We start from the raw sequence: 22,750 nt of genomic DNA, 5'->3' as shown, positions 1-22,750 counted from the left end.
TAAACAGCTGTTTGTTGTTTTCCGAGCCCCGCACTCCACCGCAGTGATGAAGTGCTGAAGTCTTGAGATGTTAAATTGCTTTATTTCGCTCCCCCTGCCTATCTCTGTTCCTCTCTTTCTTTCTGCTGCTTAAGTGCCATCTACTGAGGCAGGGGCGGGTGCCTGTGGGCTCCAGATTGCTGCGGGGAAATGGTTTTGTGAATGAATGTGATGACAGGGACGAGAGCGGGAGCTGCCCAGAGGAAGACACACGCTGTCCTCGGGCCCGCCGGCCGGACGGGCGGCCTCAGGTGCAGGAAGATTTAGTCAGGGACGGGGACAGTGGACCGGAATCCGACTCATACTCCCCGACAGCCCCCACCCCTCTACACATGCGCACGCACGCATACATGCACACACACAGACAGACACACACAGACACGCATACACACACACACACACACACACACACACACACACACACTGACACACACACACACACACACACACACACACACGCACATACACACACATACACACACACACACACACACACACACACACACACACACACACACACACAAACCCAGACACACATACATACACAAACATGCTCGCATACACACACAGACACTCAGATCATGCAGACACACACAGGCTTACATGCAGACACACACAGACACACACACACACTGTCATACACTCTGATCCACACACATGGACACACACTCACACAACATGCGCACTTCACACCCACTCAAGAGACAGGAAATAGAAAGGCCATACGACAAGGAAGACAGGTCTTCACAAAGACACACATGCACGTGCACACACACACGTACACACACACACACACACACACACACACACACACGCACACACACATACACACACGGCCATTTTCTAGAGTTCATCCTCGCATTCAGAAACAAAAATCAAAGCGACTCCCCCCTGACCTTGAGTCCAAAGGAAGGAGGACTCTGCGACCGGTGTCTCTTTCTCTTTTTTCACCCTTTCTTTTGTCTGTCATTTTTTTGTGCTTTTCTCTCTCTCTCTCTCTCTCTCTCTCTCTCTTTCTCTCTGTCTCTGTTCCACGGGGAGCGGGGGACTTTGCTGACTCCACAGCCCAGGGAGGAGGTCTGCTGCGTGGCCTAGCTGCCCTCCTGCCCGGCCTCCGGACACTGGAGCTATTTCAGCCTCCTCTCAGCACACATTGTGTGGCTGGCTGGGGGTGGTTGGAGGAGATGGTGGAGGAGGTGGTGGTGGAGGTGGTGGTGGATGGCCTTGTCAAAGCTCAGCCCCGGCTCTGTGCAAGAAACAAGAAAGAAAAGAAAATCGAGAAGAAAAAAAAAAAGAAAAACCTGACGTGTCCCACTTTACCCGTCGCAGTCCAAAAAGCTGTTCCCCACCCCTCCTCTCTAGGCTAGTGACCGAAATATTTCCATAGGAGATTTCTGGATCAGGATATATACCCTATCCGGTCTTGTCCAGTGAATCTGAAAGCTGAGCTATTTTAATCTGGAGTTCTGGAGCGCTCTGTAAGCATGGCTTGTATTCAGGCAGTCCTTGAGTGGAAAGGATTGAAAGTGGGTGGGGATCGTTAAAGCCTCTTGGAAGTTATTTTAAATTATTACTGGGTAGTTTGCCATATTTCAGGATGTCATCTCATGCAGCAGAAGCGGAATAGAGTTTTTGGTTTTTAAGCAAATGAGCCTTGAACTCTACCCTGATGAAAGGAGTGCTGTGCATCCAGTAGTTTTGTGCCATTATCGCAGTGTTTTTTATCCGTTGCCCTGAGCCTCTCTCTTATCACGGAGAGACAACTGCAGAAGCTGCTTCTTGCTGCCATGTTGTTGCTTTCGTTTTTAAAAAGGAGTCCTGAAGCTTCACTGTTGCTCGAAGTAATGCTGAAGTATTGGATGGCGCCTCGGTGGTGGGCTTCAATCAAAGCCTGGCCAAACAAACACTAAAACTCTACTCATGAAAAACCCACCAGGGGCACTCTGCAAAGCTCTCGGCACACAGGAGAGAGAGAGAGAGAGAGAGAGAGAGAGAGAGAGAGAGAGAGGAGGGGAGAGAAAGCAAGAGAGACAGAGAGAGAGAAAAGACAGAAACCCTCAATAAATTGAAACTGAGCCAAAGAACACATTCCACAGGCGGCAAGAACAAGTCCTGGGTGAGACGGACAAGAGAAGGTCAGATGTCAATGACTGACGACAGGATAAAGCTGCAAAGTTCACTCGGCCGCTATTTAGGTCATGGCGGAGTGGTGCGGCTCTTCCTGCAATACAAGGCCCCGGTGGCGATATGCGCGGAACGTGTCCACTCCTTTCTCCTCTTGCCCTTCAGCAGCCCTGACCTCAGCGCTTCGAACGGGGCGAATAAACAACGCACGATGCCGCAGCGCTTCGTTCCATCATTCGATCGTACGACCGCTGTGCACGGCGCCCATACACACCCAATGCAGTATTTATGTGAGCTGTAGCTCCTTGAGGGGAACGGAGACGTGGAGGTTAGATTCCTGCAAAAAGGCTAAAAACGAGCCCTGGAGCTTTATTGATGCATTCAGTATGGAGATTCCACCCTGCTCAGTGCGCTGCACTAGACGGGTGTGGCTGTGAGTGCTGGCAACGAGACACAAGTTATAAAGAGGCTACTTCTGGTCACCTTTTGCAGCCAAATGTAAAAGTGCACTGGAAGTCCTGTTTAAGAAATGATAATGGGCAAGATTTACTGAGAAATACAGTACAACAGCGCTTCCTCCTTGGGTATTGGTCAGTGGTGACCTACTGGTTTTTTGATGGCATTGTTGCTTAGAGCAGCGCATAATCAGCCTGAAAGAGACTAAACATCTATGGAGAAAGGAAATGTGGCTTGCAAATTTTCACTGCTTTTCCTGAGTGGGAAGGGATGAGGTGAAAATGCAAACAGGAAAACAGGAAATTTATCCCGGGGGCTGTAAGGAGGGTTGCTGCGGTGGGATAAGAGGTGTGTGTGTGTGTGTGTGTGTGTGTGGGGCAGGGGGGGATGGGGAGAGAGTATCCGCTTCTATCAAAGCCTTCACGTTTCCTTTCGTGTGTAGCCAGCCACATGGACTCATCCTTTCACTTTGCGACGGGCCCCTCTGGTTCCTCTGACCACACATGGAAAAGCAAAACAGCATTTGTGTGTCTCAGAGAGAGAGAGAGAGAGAGAGAGAGAGAGAGAGAGAGAGAATGGTAGAGCCCCCCTACCTGAGCAGGCACATGATTTATCTTCCTGTCTACGGCCGACTCGCATGTCAAAATACACAAGACAGCTTGACTTCAGGCCTCCTCGGCTGTGACGAATGGATGTTACAAAGCCTTGCCTTTATTCATCAAAGAGAATTAGGTTCAAGCCAAATTCACTGGAGGACGATGGCCACCGATTGGCTGATGGGCGTGGTGTTAGTGGACAGTGTAAATTATTACTCAGAGCGTACGCTCTCGGACCACCCATATGCACGTTGTCCATGCATTCTTAATGCTGCTGTCCACTTGATACAATGTAGCACTGGCTTTAGACGGGGTGTTTAGGAGATTGTAATGATAAATCTTGTCTCCAAGGCCCTTCTGTAAATTACTGTATACCATAGTTTAGTAGTGATTGACACATTTATATTGAAATAAGGACACACCCAGTGCACAAGGGTTCTCGCTTGGTGTCGTGCACTCCCATCCTAAGGAAAGGTTTACACCCAGGCCAATTCGCTCTCATTTCTGCTCTAACTCACCCATTTAATGTTAAGTAAACATTGTTCCCCTCAGAGCCATGCTCTCTCTGAAAGCCACATGTCTGTCTAAATAACCATTTGTGTTCCGTTAAGGGAGTATAATACATCTATTTATAAGACAGCAAAGCCTTCACTTTAGTTCTGCGTTGCAGTCATTCTTGATTCTTAAAGAGAAGACATATGTTGAGAAGTTCACATTCACATGAGATGCTGTGTTTTTCCGTCACTATCTTCGATGTGTAAGTTAGTCTACAGATGTGAGATTCACAAAGCTCTTAGTGTTACATCACGAAGGAACCGGAAAACGGGTTGTGAAACCCTAATGATGGCCCTAAGGGCCCTCGTTTTGTTCAGAGGGGTCAGCGAGGTCTCGCTCGTAATGGCTCTCCAAAACATTCGCCCACATCCAGGCCTTTGTGGGCTGCATTAGCTCAGGGCCTGCGCTTGAGTAACTGGCTATTTTCAGTGTCCAGCAAGCACTGAGGTGGTGAGGGGATTATTTGGGACCTGTCTGAGACCGCTGATCACCCACTGATTTTATTTGAAGGTAGATAGAGGTGCCTAAATAGCTCTAAAACAACATTGCTGGACATAAATATCTCAACGCATAAGCTCTTATTTTGTAGATGTGTTACCATAGAGATTATGTAAGAGATTTATGACTTGTGAAGACATGGGTTTAGGAAAAAAAAAACATGAGGGATTGCTTACAGTTGGATTTTAAAAAAAGCTAAACATAGCTGTGTATGCTATATAGCTATGTCCCATCTAGGCTTACTTTCCACAGTTTTTTAAACGGTCGAATTGCACTGAGACAGCACTGAACAGAGTCAAAAATGATCTCAAACTCGGGGTAAAGAACATGCTCCCCCTTCCCTCCCCTGAGGGTCCTGTTTGCAAAACACTTCAAAAATGTGTGATTTCTATCATCTCTGACCGTGGGTGAACTCTATGCTCTCCGATGTCTGGTCATATATCAGTTTATAAGCTATACATTAAATTCACATGCTTACACCCTCTCCCACTTCCAAGCTGCTTCCAAGACACAGGGTCTTTGTCAGTGTGGAATCGTATACCCATATGGAAGAGATTGACATCTGGCACACACACACGAATCCATAGCTGTCACAAGCCAAATCCGAGCAGAAGAATGAAATATATATTTATATATGAACGGGTCTTGAAGCTTACTGAACCATATTAGGAAATGGCCAATGACATTTTCCGGTCTGTGTTATCAAGTATTCACTAGAGTGTATCCAATTTATCCATATAATCACCTAGTAATGCTTAGGGACTGTTTGGTGCGATTAAGATATGTGTTTAAATGAGAGCCAGAAGAGTGTGTATGTGTGTGTGTGTGAGTGGTGGGGGGGGGGGGGGGGTTAGCAGGGGATGTGTAAGGGAGAGAGTTGTCTTCCTTCAGTCCTTCAGGAAAAAAATACAGAAACAGTGCAGACAAGATCTGACACTCTTCACACCCAAATCACCTAATGACAAAGCCATACATTTCCCCATGCTCTGAGGAAGGCCCTGTATCCAGGGAGATCGAATGAAAGACAGAGAGAGAGAGAGAGAGAGAGAGAGAGAGAGAGTCAGGCAGAAAGACTTAGAGTCCAAAAGAGAAAAAAAGAGAGGAATAACTTCCTCTTAGGGATGGGTGTACAGAGTTATCCATCATTCACTCTCCTCTGAATGGTCTGGAAAAGTAAGAGTGTAGCATTTGAAATTGAGATATACTGTAGATGGCCTGAAGCCCAAACTCAGTCCTGACAGTGTACTTTGCCAAAGGATTTACAGTACGTTGATAATCTGGGGATGTATGTATCTGTGCCTCGCAGCTGTTTAAATCACACTGATTGCTGTCTTTTGCGTTACACGCATCCAACCCCCCCTCTACCCCCAAACTCCCACCGTCTTTGAAATGATATAATGTCATGGTGCTAGACCCATTTCTCTGAGCTCCCAGTATGTAGGTCAGATGGAGAGCTTGAACGCATATAGGATTGGAGAATGCAGATCTGGCTTTTCCTTTGCATTCAGCCCCCTCAATTAAAGCTGTTTATGCCCCTGCCTTCTACTGGCCAACTGTTTAATGAGCGCAAGTGGGAAATAAAACTTCACACTTGGTCAAATAGGCTGAAATTTCTGCAGGTTCAGTTGGGGGTCAAAACCGCCATCCCAAATCAACCACCCCCATCACCACACACATGCAAGGCCAGAAGCGAAAAATCCAAGCTATTTGAGACATTTATCGTCTGAGCGTTCGCCACCATGGTGTCAGTGTCCTTTCCTCGGTCAGCCTAATTCAGAATTCCTCCCTGGCGCTTGAGAACATAATCATATTCCGGTTATTTTCTCAACCTCCTGGTGCAATTTATTTATTCCTGCTCTCCAGAGATACATGCTCTCTTTTCATCATTTTCACCTGTGGAATCTCTGTGAATGCTGAATAAGTCTTGAATAAGCCATGCATGAAGCACGGCGAGATTAAAACATATTCATTCTGTTTTCTGGACAGATGGTGACGTGTGGGCAGTTCAAACTGATGGTTTTCTTTTTTGGAAACACACACATGTCTTCTTCTTGTTTTGTGGAAGAATTATAGCCACATTGATGTGTGTGTGCCGCGGGGGGTTTGGGGTTGGGGTCCTCTGAATGGCAGAGGTTACTGTCCCACGCTGTGGTTTCTGGGGTGGTCGGACAATCGAGGGGAAGGTGGGAAGGTGGAGGTCAAGGTGCGGAGGCTAACCTGGGCATTTCCAGGGGGACACGGGGGTGATGAGCGGAATGCCGTCGCTTCCCTCCGTGTCCGTTAGCGGGAGGAAATCGAAGGGCGCCAGAAATAGAGGAGGTGTGAGCAGTCGTGAATTTCCTTTTTCACACTATCCACTCCCCCCCCCCCCTCCCCACACACACACACATCTGTACCCACCCTGAAGTCTTACACAGTTAATTTAAGCACCACTGATGGATTTGTGTTTCTGTCAATACACAAGTAGACCTCTGCTCCTAGTTCAAGCCGCAGGCTATCAGCAAAAAAGGTGCTAGAATTTCAAATGCAGCCCCACATGCAGTGATGAGGTTTGTTGTTTTACAGGAAAACCCATTTCAGTTCCAGGAATCATCCCTCTACTTTGGTCCATTCAGATCCAGGCTGGGGCAAATGACATTGGGAGACAGGAAATCGAATAGGCCATAAAGATCCCCTGGCACAGACGTATCACTCAGAAGAGCTCAGCTACCGCCATAAAGAACCTCTCTGCCTTTGCTACTGTCTTCTAGGGGCCGCGTGCAGTGCTGTTTACAACAAGTTTGTCCCCCCTCGCAAAAATAACAACTTTTTACAGAGTCTGCGTCTCTTTGTAAAGTGAGCAGGTCCTTCACGGAGCGTGCTTTCACAAGGTCTCTCGCGATCCTTTGAGCTCGACCAGCGGGGTTCCTGCGCTCTCACCGCTGGGTGCAGGGCAAGGAACGCCGCGTGGTTTTGTCACAGTCACACTGGGGTTGTTTTCTGTCAATAAACAGATAGTGAGCGTTAGATGTAGTCATGGGAAAATGGCTTGTAGAAATGACTGGTATGGGTACACACTTTTCTTCAAAAACACACCCCACTTGTGTATTCTGACACTTGGGCTAGAAAGCACAACCCTGAGATGTGGTGGGCCTTCATGTGTTTTTTTGTTATAAAAGCTGTTTTATACAGGCGAGGCGAGTTTATTTATATAGCAAAACAATACCTGGTAAACAAAGAATTTTCAGACGTATACACAATGGATCTGATCAAGTAACACAGAAACAGGCAGCGATATATAAGTAACCTAAAAATACACTACATTTCATCTGTGCTGTTTTCCAATCTGTGTGTGAAGTGTTCTGTGAAAGTGAGGCAATGCAGTTGGGAGTACAGTAGTTATGCATAGTGCCTCTGTTCCATTTTCTTATTCATAACAAGTTATGAGTATGATTTTATTTATACATGTTCTGGGGCCCATGTTAACTTAGGGGGGTGGGGGTCGGTTGTGGGGGTAGGGGTGTTTGCTCACAATGGCAACATCAGCAACAACAGCAAACCAACAAAAGAGAAGCTCAGTGCTGCCTGTGGACTCAAGCCTAACTATAAACAGGTTCCCTGGCTTGCCATCAAATATTTACAAAACTGCGTCCATTTTCTATTGTCGACCAGGATGGCAGGATGTGTCGGAAGCAGCCGGGGTTGTGTACATGAAACGCAATGGGCCTGAACGTCAGGCTTTTGATTGGCGTGCGCGGACGCGCTTCGCTGTCGCCCAATGGCCCCTGGAAATGACTTTGTCTGGCTGGCTGGTTTGGACAGGAGGAGAAGTGGCCACGCTTTAGCTTCTCTCTCTCGCTCTCTCTCTCTCTCGCTGGCGCTGTCTCGCTCCTGTCGTGTGGTTAAGCTCCGTACAGGACTCAGTGTGTGTGGTGCCGCACAGCCTCCATCCCTGGACTGTAACAGAGCACCCACTCAGACATCTCCCCTTCCACTGGTTGGGGTCAGGAGGATGCATGTTGGGGTTCTCTATTGTGCCTTTTTTTTTCTCGGCCAGAAATAAAACTCCTTTCTGTGTGTGTGACAGCGTGATCTGTCTGCATGTTTTGTGATGAAGCAACATCTAGTGTGCTGGCAGGCTGTATTCCTCTCAGCTTCCCTCTCATCCTGTCTCTCTTTGTGTGAAATAATCCTGCTACTCTTTTGGCTGCTCTGCTCTGGAGTGGAAACAATTAATCCAGTGTTTATCTTAGCCTTTTCACCATTAATCTTGAGGGGGTTTTTCCCCTGTTTAGATGAAACTCATTTTTCAGACAAATTGGCACAAGCTATCCATCTGACCTACCTACCCTCTCACGTAACACCTTTCAATTTTCGGCATCTTGAGTGGCGACAGCCGTTCACCTCTAACTATCCCCAGCTGTTGCGTAAGTCACGGTGACGTTTTTACACACAATATGCCCCCGAGCAGAAATCCAATAATGACACACAGAGGGGCTTTTCTCTGGATTTAATAGTGACTATTTCTGACGTTGGCCGCTTGCTAATGTAAGCCATCTTAGCGGTGTCAAAACCCCTAGTCTGAGCTCCAATTGTTGTGTGGACATGACAGGTCCAATCACCTCGTTGACTCTTTGGAGTGGGCCGTGTCCTTTGTGTGGCTGGACGTGTGAAAGTGACTGAGTGGGGTGAGTGATGTACGGATGTATCTGATAGCTTAAAAGCAAAGCCGTGTAATAAAAAACATGCCGGGGAACACGGCCTTCAAGCCTCCGCCATGCCTGATTTCGTCTAGCCAAGACGCTGAGGTGCCTTGACAGGTTTTGCCAGGTGTGCTGTCAAAAGCTTTGCTTTCCGCATGGTGGCATTGTCTCAGATCAGCCTATCTGTCTGCTTTTGTTCTTGCAGGTCTGGTGATTGGTTATTCTATGACTCCGCCCACCCTTGACAACCTCAAAGACGATCTTGTGATTCAAGCCGGTGACACTCTGAATATTACATGCAGGTATGAAGAATTGACAGGAATACCATTGCTAATGTGTCAGGATCATTGTTTTAACCACATGGGCTATTTTCCCAGTAGAAAAAAAATATGTGAGACATGTGGTCTCTTTCCCAACACAGGTCCTCCCAAATGTTCAACGATGTTGATAATGTTAACAGCATGTTTTGTTTGAAAAGGCTTAAGGAAGCAATTCAGTTTTTTTTTATTTATTGCATATTCCTATATAATCTCTGGAGTTGCTCTTGCCAAGAAATCCATGATCCTTGATTAACTTTTTTTTTTCTACCCATAACTGAACAGGGCTTGTGAAGGCAAATAATATCTCTGGATGTGTTCCCATAGTGATTCACAAAAAGTATTATGGTATGCCCTCTAAAATAAGGACTTGTCCCTGTGGATATCCTTGCCACATTAAGTGACGAATCAGGGCTAGATTTCTCATTGTATCTGTCTTCGCCACAGTCACTGCAATCAGTCGCAAGAGGTTTACAAGATGGAGAGGAGTGCTTCATTGTTTTCACAGAGATTTGAAATTGAGTTATTTTCAGATGTAAATCCTGGTGCTCCCTTTTGTTGCCTCATTTTCAGCATATCTCCCGGTCCTAAGGACGGCTGGTGCAAACAGGCACCCCATCATAGCCCTCAGGGGATGGCTGTGTGTTGTTTTAGCTGTACGTAACCATAATTGTAATAACACTCTCGCTTTATGAGTAAGGGATCTGGGGATTACTTTAGAAGCCTTTTTTTTTTTTTGCTGGGCTCACTATGTGTGATTTATCTGTAGATCAGCTGGATAGATGGAGAGGCAGGAAGTTTTCTCGTAGTCGGCGATGCATACATTAGGCAGTCTGATAATAATACGCGTACTCTCAGCTGCGCTAGTGTAAGGAGAAGGCTCGGACACCTCAGGGGGAGAGCGGGCCATGGGGGAGGGATAAGGAAGGCGTCGAGGAGGATTTTCTCAGCGAGTTTTCATATTAGCCCAATCAAACCCCTGCTGGCCTACCTCCTGCTGGCCCAGGGAAGACTATCATTAAGGTATCGAGTGGAATCCATCTCACGTCAGTAAAGCGAAGTGAAAAGGGATTCAGTGGAAGAGTTGAAAAAAAAAATTCCTCGAGTGAAAACTGGCGAAAATTGAGCTTTGACAACCTCTTTACAAAAAAAAGAGAACTTGAAAGAACTCAGGTCTCCTAGGTGACCTTTAACATACCCACAGCCTCTTCCCTCACATCTTGATACTTATCCTCTGAGCATTGTAGTACCAGAGATCGTCGAACAGTTGATCCTCTAGAACAGTTGATCCTCTAGAACAGTTGATCCTTTAGAACCATCTCTGATAGTAGCTCTGTGACCTCTCCTCTCTTTAACCCACCAGGGGACAGCGCACACTGGACTGGGCCTGGCCTGAGGCTACCCTCCAGAAGACCCAGCCCAGTGATCGGCCTCACCACGACCAGGACCAGAACCAGAACTCGGACCCAGACCAAGACTCGGACCGGGACCCAGAGACCGGCGGGCCCGGTCCGAGGGCTGTGCGGGTGGAGGAGTGCCAGGGCGAGGCGGGGAAACCCTACTGCAAGACTCTGACGCTCAGCAACGCCCAGGGCAATGACACGGGCTACTACCGCTGCTTCTACCAGGACATCAGGGCCATCATCGATGGCACCACCGCCGCCAGCGTCTACGTTTTCGTCAAAGGTGAGTCCCAGGCGGGGGGGCCAGGGGTCCAGTTCTGAGTCCAGTGGATGATGTCACATGCAAGGCCAACTGTTATTATTTAGAATGAGCCATTACAATATAGCATCTATACATCATTAAACCGACATTGTTTGGAATACGGTGCCACCAGTTTTTCTTCAAAATGTCTTCTCTCTTCTTATCTTTTTGTGACTTTTTTGGGCAGTATAACAGTGGTCTGTTGTAGATGTAAGCTCTTGAAGTGTTACTGTAACTAAGAATACATATTATGTTGAGGATTTCTGCTGGTGTTTACATTGAATGCCTTTGTGCCCTGGCACAACTATTGTTGTGTCTGTGAGTATGGTCATTTTGATGCTGTCTTTCTGAACATCACTTTTTGGCAAATGTTGTCACTGCGGGATGTTTGTGGAGCTGTAGGAGGTGTTTTGGGGGAAACCAGTCCCTAGAAATAGACGTTAATATAATTAAGAGCACAAAGGCAGTTTTAGGACATTGCTTTTAATTTTTTTGTATGTAATTAAGCCAGTTCATTTAAAATTTAAGTACTCCTCTTCAGCACAGGTAATTAAGTGCCTGGGACTCCGTTCCCGTGTCCAAGATATCCAGTATTGTTTCCAAATGAAAAGTTGCCATGGAAACGACTCCACCTGAATATCAATTTCCTGTCTCAGACACAATTAGCGTCCATAATTAGAGCTGAATCATCTGGGTGCATGGCTGAGGGTATAACTAAGTTGTGTTTTGGTCTGCTTTCATTTACCAGTTGTATTTCTTCAAGCAACCCTCTGTTTTATCTTTTACCTTGAAACTACAACTTCAAATTCAGTTTGATGATGCACTATAATATGGAGAGAGCAGATTGCCTTATATTACACTATATGACTTTCTTACTGGAACATTATCCTTTTCGGCAGTTTTTGATGCACTGGGTACCACATCGGTGTTAAATGGGCCCCAGTACATTGAAAATTGATGATAAGGGGTATAAATAATACCAATTCCAACATCGTGTTGCTCTTTCGCTTGGGAGATCTAGAAGAATATTATGAGCATTTCGCCAAAATCTCATCACATCCCTCCCCCTCCTTTAAACCAGAGTGTTCCAAATCAAAGCAGACCTCACACAATCAAGATTTGGTCAAGTTTTGCAGTAGCCGCTGGAACACCTAGAATCGTTGCCAATATCAAGCGAAAACAAGACTGTTCAAAAATGTTCTCAAGGAAAAATAGACACACAATGTATTCACTTAATTCAGTGTAATAAGGGCCCAGAGTCATTATTCTTGGCACTTCATTGGTGGAGATCTTGAGAAAGGATAATATTCCTTTCATCTCCTCTCGAAGTGAGCCTGGCCTATTTTTCTCTCCCCGAATCCTGTGCACTTTTTGTGCACCATGCTTTTTTAGGTTTTAGTCTTTTCAGTTTGTAGTCCTCTCTCTCACAGGGCTTTTTGGTCTCACCATCTCTAGCCAGATTGCTTGAAATAATGCCTTTTCCCTCCCTCCAAGCCTGGAGGCATTTGAGATCAGGCATTGTTCAGCATCCTCAGCCGAAGAGGACTCTGCTGCTGGGAAGCCTTGTAAGAAGAAAAAAAGAGAAGAAAATTGCTTTGTGTGGGTCGCCGGGGCCTTTGAAGTCGGCTTTTTACACGCACTCGTCATTCGCTGATGGCGAAGCACTCGCCTGGACCCCCGGGAGCCGGCGTCCGATCGAAGCCACCTGATTTTTTTGGGGGATCAGTTGATCAAAGGCTTGCCTGGAAGTCCAGGGAGAGGTGCCAGTCGCAGGCTGCGTCTCAGCCCTGGTTTGAGGGCAGTGAGAGCCTGGGGAGGCATCGGGTAGATGGTGCTAAGGTAAAGGCTGGGTGGTGGAGGACAGGTGGTGGTGGTGGTGGTGGGGGTGATGGAGAGGACGGAGTCTGGGAGTTGTGCTCAGGTATACGGGCATCACTCGCTGTTGACGGGTGAATGAAAGTGAAAGGCGCTGTGATTTCTCCTGACGGTGTGCGGAAGCCGTCGCCATAGATCTTGCTAGGGGGCTGATCAGAAGCAGCTGCAATCACAGCCATAAATTAGGGCGAGTGCTGAGTACCAAGAGTGAGAGAGAGGGGATGAGACACATGTGGCTCCACTTAGTGCGACGCAGATCCTTTACTCTCACTCTCTCTTTCTCTCTGTCACTCTCTCCATCTTTTAATCTTGTTCTGCTAAATGTCTAAATGTCTATCACTCTTCTCCCTGTCTGGCTTTATCTGTTTATCTCTTTTCTTTACAACACATTTCTCTCTCTCTCTCTGTAGCTATCTTTCCCTCTGTTTATCTCTCTCTTTCTCTTTCACACGCACACACACACAAACACACACCCACACACACACACACACACACACACATGTCTATGCTGTAGCTTCCTTTGTTTATCTTCTCCCCTAATCTATCCCCATTGCTCTTTTGAAACTGCAACTAAATCTTGCACCCCGGAGCTACCTGTGTCCTTTGTGTGAAGGAAACGAAGGAGCACAGATCTCACTTCATACTTGTGATTTATTGCCAAATATCAAAACATTTTGGTGGTTGTTTATTTTTGGCAATGTCTGTCTACCCAGACCTCCACAGGCGCTAATAAAAACCTCTATGTGTAACAGTTTTGTTTGTGCTCACTGCAGCTTGACAGTTTGGCTTTGAGCAGTGTAGGAAAAATGAATGATGAAACACTCACTATACAAGACGCTAGAAAGCTAATATGCTAATTAGCATTTCAATCGGATGTAATGTATCCCCAAAAGATTTGAGGAAACGTATGTTGGATGTTGTTATAACTAATTCTGTTGAGATTAAAAAAAGAAAAAAAAAATCTATTTGAGGAGGGATCAAGACCAGGAATATTGATAAGCTCATTAAGATATGTCTCTTTTTTATCTTTCTGTCTTTGTGATATACTTAATGAAAGAGAATTGAAAAAAGAACAAGCTTTGAATAGATCCTCAAGCTCATCTTCATCCCCGTGTAGAGAGAGAGAGAGAGGACGAGGAGGGAAAGGAATTTTTATAGCCAACGATATCTGATAACCCCTGAGTTTGCCACAATGTTAGTGTCCATTGCACTTCATAAAGAGGACTTACACTGCCATTCACCAGTCCAGATTGCCTTGATAGTTATCTTAAGCTTGAGAAACAGATTATTGTCAGGAATGTAAGAAATATAACCATCTCAACCTTCTCATCTGAAGTTGTGCTGTGAAATCTTGACAGGGTAACTTATTGGTCCAAGATGTAGTTTAGAGTGTGTTGCGTGTTTTATTGCTGTTTTCATTGGATTGGAGGTTATCTGTTTTTCATCTAATTCAGGAGACTATTTTTCTTTGTCCATTCATTAGATTTTGACATCTACTGTACCCTTTTGTTACTTTTAAATTTCCTAGCCATAATTCACTTATTTGTACTAATATGAAGAATGTCCAGTGAGTTCATGTTATTGTTGTTTTTTTTTCCCTACAGATCTCAATCAGCCATTTGTCAAAAGTGAGATAGAGGCTATCTTTGTCAGCGAATCTTTGGCCGATGTCGTCGTACCCTGCCTGGTATCCATCCCTGAGCTTAATGTCTCTCTAATCCGAGTAAGTGGGAGGTCGCTGATTGATCGATGCCGCGATGTTGTTTCCAGGTCCTTAATAGCCTGCTTACCCCCCTCCCAGCTTCCTCCCAGGCAGTAATGGACCTGACAATAACGAGTTTCTCAATAACAAGCTCTGCCCTGGGTTTGTGTTGCTTGGCGTTTTGAAACCAAAACCACATTCACGCTGATGCCTTCTATAGTGTCATCCAGGTAGCTCAAAGTATTTCATTAAAGCACACAATAGCACGCATAAGCACGCACCTTAATCCCCTAACTTGTTTTTAACTTGCACAAGGAAACAGTGTCTGTCTCTCCATTAAGTCGTCTTGATGTAGCTGTCATTTCTTGTCTTTGTCACTGAGCAATAAGTCTTCAAAGCTCTTCAGCTCACACATGGTGGTTGCTCAAGACGATGTAGTCTCACAACGGCAATGAAGAATGTACCAAATTGACAGTCGGAGGCCATTTATGCATCTTAATATATTTAAATGAAAATTTAAATGCAAAACAGAATAAATCACATCCTATGTTGCCTCAGAACGAGTCTATTCATTTGAGACAAAAATATTGTAATTATTAATTGGCCAGACAACAGCTTTTAATTACATTTCTGAGAAATTACCATGGTTTTTAAATTCAGTTTCTGCGCCAAGTATAATTTGTAATGCCTTGGCTTTGTACATATAATATCTCTGAGACACTAATAGTCAAAACTGAACTGCTGTTGGACTAAGTGGATTGGCCTTGTCTTGTTCGGTCTTGTTCCGCAGACAGACCTGGCAGGTCCGGCTCTCCTAAAGGATAGTGAGACAACATGGAACAACAAGCAGGGATGGTCAGTGCCTAGGCGCATCATAGACAATATTCCATATTTATTTGGCTTTTTGTGCACCGCCAACTTCGAAGGTCAAGAATTCAAGTCGTCTTTCTACATGGTACACTTCACAGGTGAGTGCAACCAAACAGATGTGTGAAATACATACAGTATCTGTCAAATGTCACAGGAAATCCAAAATCTGGAGTCGGAATTCTGATTCTGACAAATTCTGATATCATTCTTATTTAATTCAGATTCATTTCTCCCAGTAAAAAAAATATTTTTGGACATCATGGAATCATTTTGTTTTTAAGAGAGTGTATCTAAGGGACATGTTGGTGTTGGAACAGCATTCGTTATTTTATCAATGGTTTGGCATGGGTGAAGAATGTAATATCTTTCCACAGAGGGATTATGAGGTGGGCATTCTTAATGGCTTTATTGATATTAATGATGGAAGACGCCGATTTAAGTGCTTGTGCACTTGTAGGCCAAGACAAAGATAGAGCAGACCACAGAGTTATCATCCCCGCTCACGTCGCGCTGAACTTTCAAGACACGTCCTGTCAGAGGGTTCTACAGTGAGGTCATTCCTCACTTACTTACGGTCTTAAGAGCAGTGCACATCCATAGCCAGCCAAGAATAACAGCCAAACCCCTCTAAGGCCAAACAGAAAGTGTTTAAAGAATATGTGTGTGTGTGTGTGAAAAAGCGAGAGTGTGAGGGAGAGAAAGTGATCCCTCCATAGCTATCAGCATAGCCGATGGAGCATGAAAATAAACATCAGGTCCCCCCTCGCCCCTTTTCGAGCAAATATCAGGTTTGTGTATCTGGGCGTTTTGCAGCCATCTGACTCTCACTCCTAATGATAGCCAAAGGGCAGATTGAATTACACTATTAAGACTGCAAACAGTACGGGATGGTGTGTGCCTGTGTGTCACACCAAGGGGCTTGCCTCTGCTTGGGCCTCACCACCAGTGCAAACCTATAGATGAAGGGTGTGCATGTGTATGTGTGTCTGTGTGTGTGTGTGTGTGTGTGTGTGTGTGTGTGTGTTGGGGAAGGGGGCAGGGTGTGTGTGTGTGGGGGAGGGGGTCGGGTTGGGCTGATGGAGGAAAGTGCTGATGGACGGTGTGGCCGCTGTCGCGCCCCTTGCAGGAAGCAAAGTTTACGATCTCAAGCTGTTTCCTGAGGACCCGGTGGACCTGATGGTGGGGGAGGCGCTGGTGCTCAACTGCACGGCCATGGTGGAGTTCGACGCGGGCGTGGACCTCCAGTGGCACTACCCCAGGCAACAGGTAGCGCACAGGGGCCAAGGGTATGGGGACAGTGGGGGGACAGGGGGGGGGGATGTGGGCAGCTCAAGGGGAGGAAGAGGGTGAAGGCTGATCAGATGAAGAGGTGAAATACCTGTTACCGCATGTAGGCTAGTAGTAGGCCGCAGGACTGCCATAGCGACAATAAGAAGATTAGCTAAAGGTGCTATGTGTAGAATCAAAAACAGATGACAGGTCAGGGACATGGAGACGTAGGGATTAGTTACAGTGGGTGGAAGATGAAGGATGACCAGATGGAGGAGTGAATGTGACAGCAGTTTGTACTGTATGACTTGGTGGTTGACAGGAGGTTGTACGACTGCCATAACCGCAACGAGAAGATGCATTTAAAGGACTAAATAATACTGGCCAGCTTGGCTAGTAAGCTATTTATGTAAAGCACATTAAATTGCCTCTGTGTATAAAATGTGCTATATGAAAAAAGATATCTATTGTAGGCCTCCATTAGTGATTCCATCCACATGACATGTCACATTAGCTCATGGTAGAAAAGGCCCCTGTAGGTTTCCATTTTTGAAAGTGGCATGCAAATTTCTGTTGCATTTCTGTACAAATTTGCTTAAACTGTAATTATTTCAGCCTCTGAAATTGGATTTTTGTGATTAATGACAATTACTGGCAGTGTTTGGAGTTTTGCCAATTGTATCGCCACTGCCTTGCTTTGATGTTTTCACTAGTGTATCTTATATATAGCATCATAGCATAAGGTCTGTGTTACAGTGAAGAAGGAAAATTTCAAAAGGGAAAAACACTTGCATTTTTCAGTAATCGGTGGGAAAAGATGCTTTTCATCCTCAAGCTCACTCAATAATAGCTGTCAGTCAAGCATTCAAACATGAACTGGGACATGAACAGTGAAATGGCTTCAAACAAAAGCTGAATTTCAATAGATCAACCACTTACACTAGCCAAATAAATCAAAGTATGTCTCTACAAAAGAAGTGATCAAACACATCTGTCATACAAAGTTACATTATAACATCACATATATCAATACAAATCGTCACCAAGGCTCCTCATCTCCTCTATATAGTCTATCTATCTATCTATCTATCTATCTATCTATCTATCTATCTATCTATCTATCTATCTATCATATAAAGTCACATTATAACCTCACCTAAATCACATAAATCACTCAAATCGTCACTGGGGCTCCTCACCTGGTCGTAGCCTGAGGTTGTGTATTGATGCCTGCAGGTGAACCAGTCGGTCATCCCCCAGTACAGCCGCAACTCTCTAGCCCAGGCCACCGAGGCCACAAGCATCTTCACCATCCGGGACGTCAGCGTCACAGACACAGGCACCTACACCTGCACTGCCCAGAGCATGCACGCCCTGGCGAAGAGGGCCACTGTGGTCATCGTTCATGGTAAGTATATATACTCTTTTGATCCTGTGAGGGAAATTTGGTCTCAGCACACAGTGAACACACAGTGAGGTGAAGCACACACTAATCCCGGTGCAGTGAGCTGTCTGCAACAACAGCAGCGCTCGGAGAGCAGTGAGGGGTTAGGTGCCTTGCTTAAGGGCACTTCAGCCGTGCCTACTGGTCAGGGTTCAAACCGGCAACCCTCGAAGCGCTAACCAGTAGGCCACGGCTGCCCCAGTATCCTCGATTTAAAGTTATTTTCCCAATGTAGAGGCAGAGCAGATAGCTAACAAACGTTCAGAAGTCCTGTTGGCAAATTTGAGGAAAGGTCAGTAAAGGGGCTATTTCACTCAATTTGAGGGTGCTGAATTCAAATATTTTGTTTACTAAGCTCAATTTTGAGTTTTAAGCTTGATAATTAGCATAATTAGCATAATTCACATACTTTTTGGTTTTGCCATCAGATATCATAGGAATTAAGGCATTAATATACTCTTTGTATATATGTATCACATATGTTGTAGGACAGGATTACCCCAATAACCCTAGTAGCAAATGAAAATAAGCTACAATTAAAATATAAATTGAAATAATAGCTAAAATTCAGTATGATGTTTAGAAGCAAAATAGATTCTTTGATAATAAATTGATAGAATAGTAGGTGACTGCTCATTTTTCTGTAGAAAGTACTTTGTCACTAACTATTATGAACAGTTGTCAGTCTTTACAGAGGATTTACACTGTATTTTTTTACTGTAAAGGCAACTTCCCTAGTTAAAACATCTCACTGGTGCTCTTTCCTATCATTCAAATTCCAGCCATGCAAAAAAAAATGGAAGAGTGAGTGTCATGTTTGAGGATTGCTGAAGAGTGCTATGGAGATTGCATTATTTGCAAAAAGTTTAGACAAGATATCCTTTATAGTGCAACAAAAATAAATATTCTCAAGTGCATCATTACTGCATATGATGCTGAAAGGGAAGTGGACCTAGGACAAATCCTCAGCTAACTGATTAATGTCCCTGTACTGTAGCTATTGCAGATAGCGATGGTTATTTGTGAAGTGGAAATAAGTCTATCCTCACTCAAGTGCTGTCTAGCAATGTGGAATGTCCAGTAGTGATCACTGCAAAAACTGCTCATTCAACACTGATAATAGATGCTCAAGATCTACAGTAGTTATGTCTTTAGGACACCCATCTGACTGCAGCACATTTAAGAAGTATGCAGGAAAGTTTGTAAGAAATTTTTGTATTGTTATTTGGTATTTGTTATGTGGTAGCAAATGATGTTGACTATCAAAGAAATAGACCTAATGTAGGAATGCACACAGATATTGCAACAGATACGCTCAGGCCAATCCAAACTTTTCTCATCTGTTGTTCCTCGTTGGTGGAACACACTGCCAGTTCCTACAAGGGCAGGGTCATCCCTCTCCATTTTCAAAAAACTCCTGAAGACCCAGCTCTTTAGAGAACATCTCCTCTCATAGCACCACTTACAACAAGTCTTGCTGATCCTAGCACTTACCACCCGTCTTGAACTGACACTCAACTGTTTAAAAACAGCACTCACTGATTCACTTATTCTTACTGTACTCTATCGTTTTTTTAAATTGTCCTAAAATTGTTGAGAGAATTGCTTTACAACTTAACTGTTACCATGTTGTTAGTCGCTTTGGTTAAAAATGTGTCAGCCAAATGTAATGTAATGTAATGTAATAATGGTGTAGGCCTATCTGATTAAGACCCAAAGAGTGGTTGAAATGTACTAATTAAATTACACTGGGAGCAAAGAAGACTATCTTTACTTTTTTCCCTTTGCAACTGTCAAAGAAATCCCATAAACACAGGAAGGACTAGGGTAGCCTACATCAGATGGCCTAAAGATTAGGCTCTTCTGCATAGCAGAAGTATGGAGGCAAGCACACATGCCAAATCCAGTGCTACTAGAAGTAAAATGTTTTTTACTTGTCGGTTGTTGCTGACGGTAGATGCAGTTCTGCATTAGGCTTATTCCCGCTATCTAAGTTCATGTGTACTGTAGATATATTCTGAGTTGAAGGTTATCTTCCCTCTAATGGGAAATGTTTAATGAAGTTCCATGTTTAATCTCAGACTAGGGTTTACAGCAATCCATGTTCAATTCGGGAAGTCGGCCCTCACAGTTAGCCTATGGTCACTTGTAAGCAGATAGTATGCACACATTTGCCCTGTAGCATGATCCCTGTATGATAGCAGAGTTGCTGAATAGAAAGCAAAATACTTGACAAAGGCAAACATGGGTCAATATGTGTGACTTGACATTTGACCTTTGCTTGGAGCTACACAATATGAATTAGGGAACTGAGAGCCAGATCTGGTCAGTCTCTTGACAGCTGTGCAGTGCAAGCTCATCTACAAAATGCAAACTGTGGCGCTTATGTGCAGACCCTATTCTGCAAGCGTTCACACTATTTTTTCCATGCACGTGGCTGCTGTGTGTGTGTGTGTGTGTGTGTGTGTGGTGTGTGCGCATGTGTGTCTGTTTCAGAAAAACCCTTTATCAGCTTGGACTACAAGATTGGGCCTGTGGTAGAGACAACAGCTGGGGAGAAATCCTTCAAGCTGTCCGTCAAAGTGTCCGCGTACCCGACTCCCGAGACTCAATGGTGAGCCTCCTGCATCAACCCTGCCAGGTCCAACAGGTTACAGGAAATGAAGTCACCATCCTAACCAGCGCCCGCTCTCTCGCCACTCACCACTGCCCAAATGAAACCCGACAGGCAATTACGGGAAACACATCAGTGTGTGTTTTATGGGCTAAATTAAGAGGCGAAAATGAAATGAATTTCTTGTCTCTTCTCCACTAAAGCAAAACCGCAGGCCATGGTGTGTTTGTTTGCACAAATGGCAGCACTACAGCCATCATCATGTCATTAGCCAGTGCAAAATGGAAATTTCTGCCAGTTTCTAATCTAATTTGGTGTTACGTTGTCGGGGGGTGTGAAATTGGATGGGTGGAAATTGATTTCTGTATCTCTGCGGCAGTTTCATCTTATCTTTATTATTATTATGATGGTCGTTGAATTGTTTGTGTTGTTATTGTGTCTCGGGCAGGCTTAAAAATGGTAAAGTGATAAACAGCAAACGGCCGGAGTTTAAGAGGATGAAACTTCAGCACCAGACCCTGGAGATCCGTGACGTGTGCGAACTGGACGCAGGGAATTACACCGTGGTGATGAGGAACCCAGCGGCAGCCCTGGAGAAGAGGCTCAGCCTCACCCTCATCGTCAATGGTAACTAGTAGTCCTGCATATTATTATGGGATGAGCTGAGCAGCGGTTGAACATCTCTGGCCAGTTACAGCAACAATTAAAAAGACCTGACAACCCCGATGAAAACCCTCACAAAGGCCTTTTTTTACTGCTGTTGTCACACTGTTACGCACTTCCTGAATTTTGGAAATAGCGTTTATGCACCTCTAAATTGCATTTATCCAACTTTAAATAGCATACCATTCTTAAACAATTCTAAAGTAAGCTTATGTAATTTTACCAGTGTCTATAGTTTGATTTTGTTAGTTTCATATTGTTGAACCTGGCCTGCACAACACAGTTTATCCATATTGCGCTGCATTATGGTGTCAGTGACCAATAGTCCTCAGGCAGTCAGTAGGAACGCGTCAAAGATTAATCACACCGCATGTCATGTAGGCTAAACGAGTTTGGATGATGAATGGATTTTTTAAATGGATATACACCCATTTCTGAAGCGTCAAGCGACAAGATTATTCCTCGACTACAAGCCCAAAGTGACTGAGCCCCAAAAACAATACAAAACTTCACGTTTTGTAGATTAATTTGGTGCGCTGTATATTCATACCACTGAGTCAACAAGGCACGGTGTTGACATTATTAGGTTACTTCAGACACAAAGTTGCTAGTCACCTGTGCCTTTTCCTATTAGCCTATGTTACAAGTTTAATTTCTCATAATTAGCTCACCAATGAAATGCAATCTTTGTACAAAGTCATCACAACTAATTGTGGATGATGCTACATGGTGTCATCCCAGACATAATAAAGAAAAAGAAATAACTGGGCACCGGTGACCAGTGTTGGGTTATATTACTTTGAAATGTAATCCATTACTGACTACAGATTACATGGCAATTTTTGTAGTCAGTAATGTAATCAATTGGATTACCCAAAATATGTAATTCAAAGTTGTGGCAGTTTCGGTTTATCGGTTGACATCGACCTTAACCTGCTTGTCAAATTAAAACATTAGCATTAGCTAGCCATTTTTTCGTAATATGGGCTGATTATAGTTACTTGATTTTTGTAATCTGATTACGTAATCCATTACTACCAACCCTGCCGGTGACCGCGTCGTAGTCCGCCTGATCACAGAATTTATAGTTTATCCACCTCTTTTTTTACCACTGCTTGCAATGAAGAAGACAATAGTTTGTGAGAACATATTGTTCCAAGCATTGTTGTGAGGGTTATATAATGTTTGATCTACTTATAAAAGAAGCTGTTTACACTGTGCATGTTCTGCAGTTGTCACACATTGTTCTTGGAGGTCTTTGAAGTGTAGAATATAGAAAGACCTTTAATATTTTGCCTCAGTGAAGAGAGGGGTTGTGAACCGCTGAGACGCAGCATTTGGC

The 22,750-nt window shown here is 44.6% G+C and overlaps 1 protein-coding gene across 1 annotated transcript in view; it reads left to right on the top strand.

Annotated features, from left to right (window-relative positions):
• The window catches only part of flt4 (fms related receptor tyrosine kinase 4), a 57,379-nt gene that overhangs the window by 4,531 nt on the left and 30,098 nt on the right, over positions 1-22,750 (top strand). The window contains exons 2-9 of the mRNA XM_048232214.1: positions 9,156-9,252; positions 10,631-10,953; positions 14,451-14,569; positions 15,339-15,516; positions 16,545-16,684; positions 17,924-18,095; positions 20,628-20,745; positions 21,194-21,372. Of these exons, the coding sequence (XP_048088171.1) occupies positions 9,156-9,252; positions 10,631-10,953; positions 14,451-14,569; positions 15,339-15,516; positions 16,545-16,684; positions 17,924-18,095; positions 20,628-20,745; positions 21,194-21,372 (1,326 nt within the window). The remainder of the gene's footprint in view (positions 1-9,155; positions 9,253-10,630; positions 10,954-14,450; positions 14,570-15,338; positions 15,517-16,544; positions 16,685-17,923; positions 18,096-20,627; positions 20,746-21,193; positions 21,373-22,750) is intronic.

This window comes from Alosa alosa, chromosome 21 (genome assembly GCF_017589495.1).
Source record: "Alosa alosa isolate M-15738 ecotype Scorff River chromosome 21, AALO_Geno_1.1, whole genome shotgun sequence".
Lineage (NCBI taxonomy): Eukaryota > Metazoa > Chordata > Actinopteri > Clupeiformes > Clupeidae > Alosa > Alosa alosa.
Note: the sequence above shows the minus strand (reverse complement) of the source record. Positions and strands in the feature narration are given on the sequence as shown.